This window comes from Vigna umbellata, chromosome 8 (assembly GCF_029865625.1).
Source record: "Vigna umbellata cultivar VRB3 chromosome 8, Vumbellata_1.0, whole genome shotgun sequence".
In the NCBI taxonomy this organism is placed as follows: Eukaryota; Viridiplantae; Streptophyta; class Magnoliopsida; order Fabales; family Fabaceae; genus Vigna; species Vigna umbellata.
In genome coordinates this window covers 18855353-18860799 of record NC_142172.1, presented here as the reverse complement: position 1 = coordinate 18860799, position 5447 = coordinate 18855353, and the positions used below count along the sequence as shown (strand labels likewise).

The 5447-nt window shown below is 30.8% G+C and overlaps 1 protein-coding gene across 1 annotated transcript; it reads right to left on the bottom strand.

Moving 5' to 3' along the window:
- Nucleotides 1-4043: 4043 nt before the first annotated feature.
- On the bottom strand, nt 4044-5068 carry LOC124839803 (albumin-2-like). The gene has a single exon (XM_047315728.2). It carries the CDS (start codon nt 4982-4984, stop codon nt 4298-4300), a length of 687 nt encoding a protein of 228 aa, XP_047171684.2. The 5' UTR covers nt 4985-5068; the 3' UTR covers nt 4044-4297.
- Between the last annotated feature and the right edge of the window lie 379 nt (nt 5069-5447).

Genomic DNA, 5447 nt, shown 5'->3' with positions numbered 1-5447 from the left:
TGTTACTTTCTAAGAAGTGTTATTCCAGTCGTACTTGTGCTATGATGAGAAAGTGTGATCTTATTTCAGTTGAATATATATATTGATGATAAAGTATGAGAGAATTTGAGATGTGATGTGAATGAAATAGTTTTGGTTATGAACGAGTATTCTAGGGAGGAATATCTCAGAAAGTGGTTATTGATTTGTAAAGTATGAATGTGGGCAAAGCTTAGCAAACGTTTATCCTGATATTCCATGATTACTCATTCTCAAGTAGAGAGGAGTAAGTCATGTGTGGGAATGGCAGGAGGTCCTAGTCCATAAGGTTAACTTGGACGGAATAGATTAACATCGGGTGGCAGCTGTTGAGGGTATCCAGTTACTACATCACCCAGGTGCACGAACGTCGTAGCTACACAGGATTCATACAGTCCGGACAGTCAGAGTCAAGTGGTCGGTCTTTGTATGCCATTATATATGCATGAATGATGATTTGGGTGTTGTTGATTTAATTATGAACGTAGTGTGTTGTTATTGAATTAATTAAATTACATAAGCTTACCCTGTTTATCATTGTTGTTTGTGTTGTGCGTTCGGTTGTTTGTCCTGTTGCAATGATCATCCGTGTGGATATGAGCAGAAGGAGAAGAGCTACTGGAAGAAGCATTGGAAGAGGCGGAAGTGAAGGCCGAACCCTAGGAACGTTCGGTCTGTTGTTGGTTTCATCTTTGTAAGACCGTTCGGTAATAGTTTATTTTGTAAACCGTTCGGTCTAGTTGTAGCTAGCGTACGATTTTAAATTCCCTGCTGTTGTGTAAGGCCGTTCGGCCATAATCGTATCTTGTTAGTGTAGAACTCATCTGCAGTATTGTTAATATGTGATTATTCTTGTATATGGTTTTATACTGTATTTTTGGGATGTTACAACGATCATCTTGTCAACATAATTTATTGACAAAAACATATTTCAACAGTAAAAGTTTAAATTATTAACAAATTTTACTGATAGATTTATTACTAATAAATATTTTTATTAATAATTAAAATTTATTGCAGATAATTTTTACTAATAAAGAAGACATCGTACGAAGGCCATGACAAAAACTAAATGGAGAATATATTGCAGATAACTTTGAAAGTGACAGTGGACTGATGAAAAGGAATGTACGATGTGTGTCTGTTAATTCCACTCGCACAGTTGTCGTAAAGAAACATAAATGATGGAGAATCAGGATGCAACATCGTTTAGGTATAAATTTTGGATTTCTTTTTCTTTATTATTTTTTACCTTATTTGATGTTTTTTTAAAGCAGAAAGGAAGTTAGTTGATGACGAATTACTATCTTTTACCATTAGATGTACTACATCAGAAACAAGAAATACCTTATAATTTATATTTATTTAATATTACTTTTTAAATAGTGTTGGCATTTTTTTTATAAACAAGAAGAGTATTGATATTATAAAAATTAAATAAAATTATATATATTGAGACTGAAGAGTTAAATGGTCCTCTTGCGGAGCTCATATCTCTGCGAACTTCAAGTCGAATATATCAAAGTAGTATTCCATTTGGATTGTTCTTATTCTCACAAGTTTATCTATAATTGATACTTCGGGAATTAAAAAATATGTTTAAATTATTTTGAATATCAAAAGTGTTTTCGTTTTATTTAAAGAGAGATTATATTAATTAAGAATGATTTAAATTCATATGATTTTAATCATGTATAGAGAAATATGTAAGTTTTTCTTCTTAAAAAATGTTTATAGAGAATTTAATCATATAGAGAGAGAGAGAGAGTAGAAGAACTAATGTGGAAAAAAAATACTAGCATCCCGTCATTGTCATTGTCACATGAGAATTCACAATAATATGTGTTTTTCAGTTTCTAAGATAGAATAATTCTTATAATAAATTGTTGTAAATTTTGTGATGTTTTATTTGCATATTTAGGAAATAAGCTATTATTAATGGTATCAAATTAAAGCTACTTCTTCCAAGCAACTTCATATTCTCAACTTAGTAATTAACTGACTACAGAATTAACTCTGAGTTGTATTCTAATGAATACAAAATAGATTCAATGGATTATTATAAAATCTACCAAAAGTTAATAAAAACACAATACAAATAATCGTTGTTGGCCCCTCACTAATAAGTTATCTTTTTCTGAAATCCGTCGTTACTTTGTCTCTCGTTTAAACTTTGTTTTCCATCTCATTACACTATTTTGAAAACTCTAGAAATTAGGAAACTTAATCCCTATTAGAATTTTACGAAATTAGTTTTACAAATGTCGATAGAAAATGGGGTTGAATACAAAGATTTTGTATATTAAAACTTTCACTGTTTTGAAGTTTATGAATCTTGTTAATTTGTTCTACCTTTCTCTTATTTTATATACATTTTCAATTTTTCTATTAGAGCTATGACTTGCTGTTTTGTTAATTTGGCCATTCGCCTAAAGTATAATTGATTTTACTTTAATTAACTAAGTTATGAGGTGATATGCTTTTCTTAGGATTTTTTTTTTGTCTTTTGCAGAATAATACGTAGTAGTGCATCACTCTTTTACAGAGTTTGTTTCTCAATGTACTTGTTGGAAGTTTCACATCGACTAGAAATAAGGTCAAATTATAATATATAAGTGAAGTGCAAACCTCATCTTACAAGCCAGTTTTATGGGATTGAATTAGGCTTAAAAATCTACTTTTCAATAGTACTCGTTTCATTCACTTTCTCAGGGAATATTTTCCTAGAAGATAAAGAATTTGCATAAACTATGTTTCTACTAGGTCATTAGTTGTTATTCGGAAGTGAAGTTTATTCACGTGCTTTGGTTGTTTTTGTCTGTTTTCAATTTTCTCTTCTTTATATCATCGTATTTATAACGATTATTTTAGTAAGCTTTTAAAAAATTAACTTGTCTAAGTTGGATAATAGTTATGACAATTTATCCTAATTAAAATTTTGAAAAAGTTTAACAAGATTCAAATAAAAGTTGACTAGAAAGATGAAAGCTTATGCGAATACATGGCCTTTATGCATACTTTGTAGCTAACAATAGAATGTTATTAAAAAAGTAGAACATATTATTTTTAAGAAGTAAAAAAATGAAATGCACTCTATTTCATTTCGTTTTAAATCACTCAATTTAACCAATTCAAACGCCTCAAGATTTAAGACTTTGTTTTATTTATTTATTATATCAATTTAAGCACATATAATTGATTAATTAAATTGATAAAAAAGCCGTAGAGTATATATATATATATATATATATATATATATATATATATATATAAAAATTTAAATAATTAAAAAAATTATATTTATAATTATTAGGATTCTACCTTCCATCTACCAAACAAACATTGTTAATTGTTTTAGTCGTTATCACCTTTTATGTATCATAACTTACCTTATGTATCATAACTTAATATATCACCATCTATTACAAGAAAAATAAAAAATTAATTTGTGTATATTGGTGTGGGCTAAATTTTAAAATTCTTAAAGTTTATTTAGTTGACTAAATAAAAAATGTTATTTTTTGGTGAAAAAAAATATCAAAAAATGTGACTTTATTTTTTATTTTTTTAATAAAAAATATTTTTATTTGTGTCGAAAGGGAGTCCGTTTAATATTGGACCTTAATAGAATCAGCTCTAACACAATGCAAAATGCTACAAATTTCGGTATGCTACAAATTTCGGTATTTATATTTATTTAAGTTAATATGAGTTTAACAACTATTTTATATATTATGAATTCGTGTTCATTGTTGCTGATAAAATAATAATCGTGTCCAATTGTCACAACTAATAGGAACTATATATTTATTTTTTATCAACAAAGAATTAATTAATTAATATAGTAGAGCATTGCGGGTGTTATGATAGTCGTATACATTAGGGATGCAAGAAAGCTAACATCATGAGTCTCAACAAAAAATTGAACACAATAACTAAACCATTGCTCATCCTGGCTAGGGAATAAAAGTGCAGAGAGATTAACATCAAAAGCTTTAAAAAAAAATCCAAACCATTGCACCCAGTTTTATAACAATCATTCTATTAAACTAAACCACCCAGTTTTATTATAATTAAGTGCACAAATTACATGACCATAAGAAAGAAACATGCAGATACAGAAAAGTAAAGACAAACATTCAGACTTGTTACATTAGGAAAGGAAACATGCTTCCAATCCTAATGTTACATTAAAGAGAAAGAAAACAAACTTTGGAAATGAAACCCTTATTGATTGTGACGAGGCTAAGGTGGTTGATGCATGAGAGTGAAGCCTTGTTTAGCTCACAGGCAAAATGCCTCTAAGAACTGGCCAACCATCAAGGATAGGCGTGACATCACCGACAAGAGTGTCATCAGTTTTACCTGGAGTGAAAATGATTCGCACATACTTGTCTCCTTTGAAAAGGTAAGCTTCAGAATCCTCATGAGAGGCAAAACACGCATCAATTCCATTTTCAAAGATGGTACCATTCAGAACAGGAAACCCATCACTGATGTTTCTAATGTTGTCAACCTGCTTCGAATCATAGTCTAAGCGAACATACTTATTGTCCTTGAATAAGTAAACTTCGTTTCCTCTGGTTGATCTAAATGCAGAGTCTATGCCATCGGCAAACACCGTGTTTCTGAGGGCAGGAAACATTTCAGCAATTGTGGTAGGACCTACGAGTATCTTGTCATTTGTTGTACCTGGAGCATAGTCTATGTAGGCACAGAGGTTGCCGGAAAACACATATGCTTCAGTCCCTTCAGTGTCAAAGGAACAGTCTATTCCAGGTTCTGCAAATGTTGTTCCTGCAAGTGATGGAAAACCACTACTAATCGAGCGCAGATTAGTTAAAATCTTGTCATCAGTTCTTCCGGGAGTGTAATACAACCTCACATACTTGTTCTTGGCGAAGAAATACACTTCATATTCTCTTGATGAACGAAATGCAGCATTGATGTAAGGAGGGTTTGACATTTTTCTTAACACAGAGAAGAGGGGCTAATATAGATATAAAGAGTACAAGAGAGAAATATTATTTGATTAAGGGATGCTTACATTCCTCTCCATGGCACCTATTTATACTGTTGGAGTGAGAATCTTTACTTAGTATTGGAAACTGCCACCAATACACACGCAAAGCAAATGACAAATATCATCTATATATCATGTCAAAACCAACCATCCTTGTAAATGTTATCGGTGCTGCATGCTCTTTCTGTTGGCTTCATCTAACTTTATTATTGTAATATTAAATGGCAAACGTGTTGAGATTTTTTTATGCTTTTAATCGTTCTGAGGGGGATAATGTTAAAGCGAGGGGTAACACGTAACCTTAAAGTTGTCATGACAGAGTTGTTAAAAAAAGTTTTTCAATCTTAAAAGCCACTAAGTTGAAACACGTAAGAAGATGTTATCTGCATGTGCTTTTGTCATTACA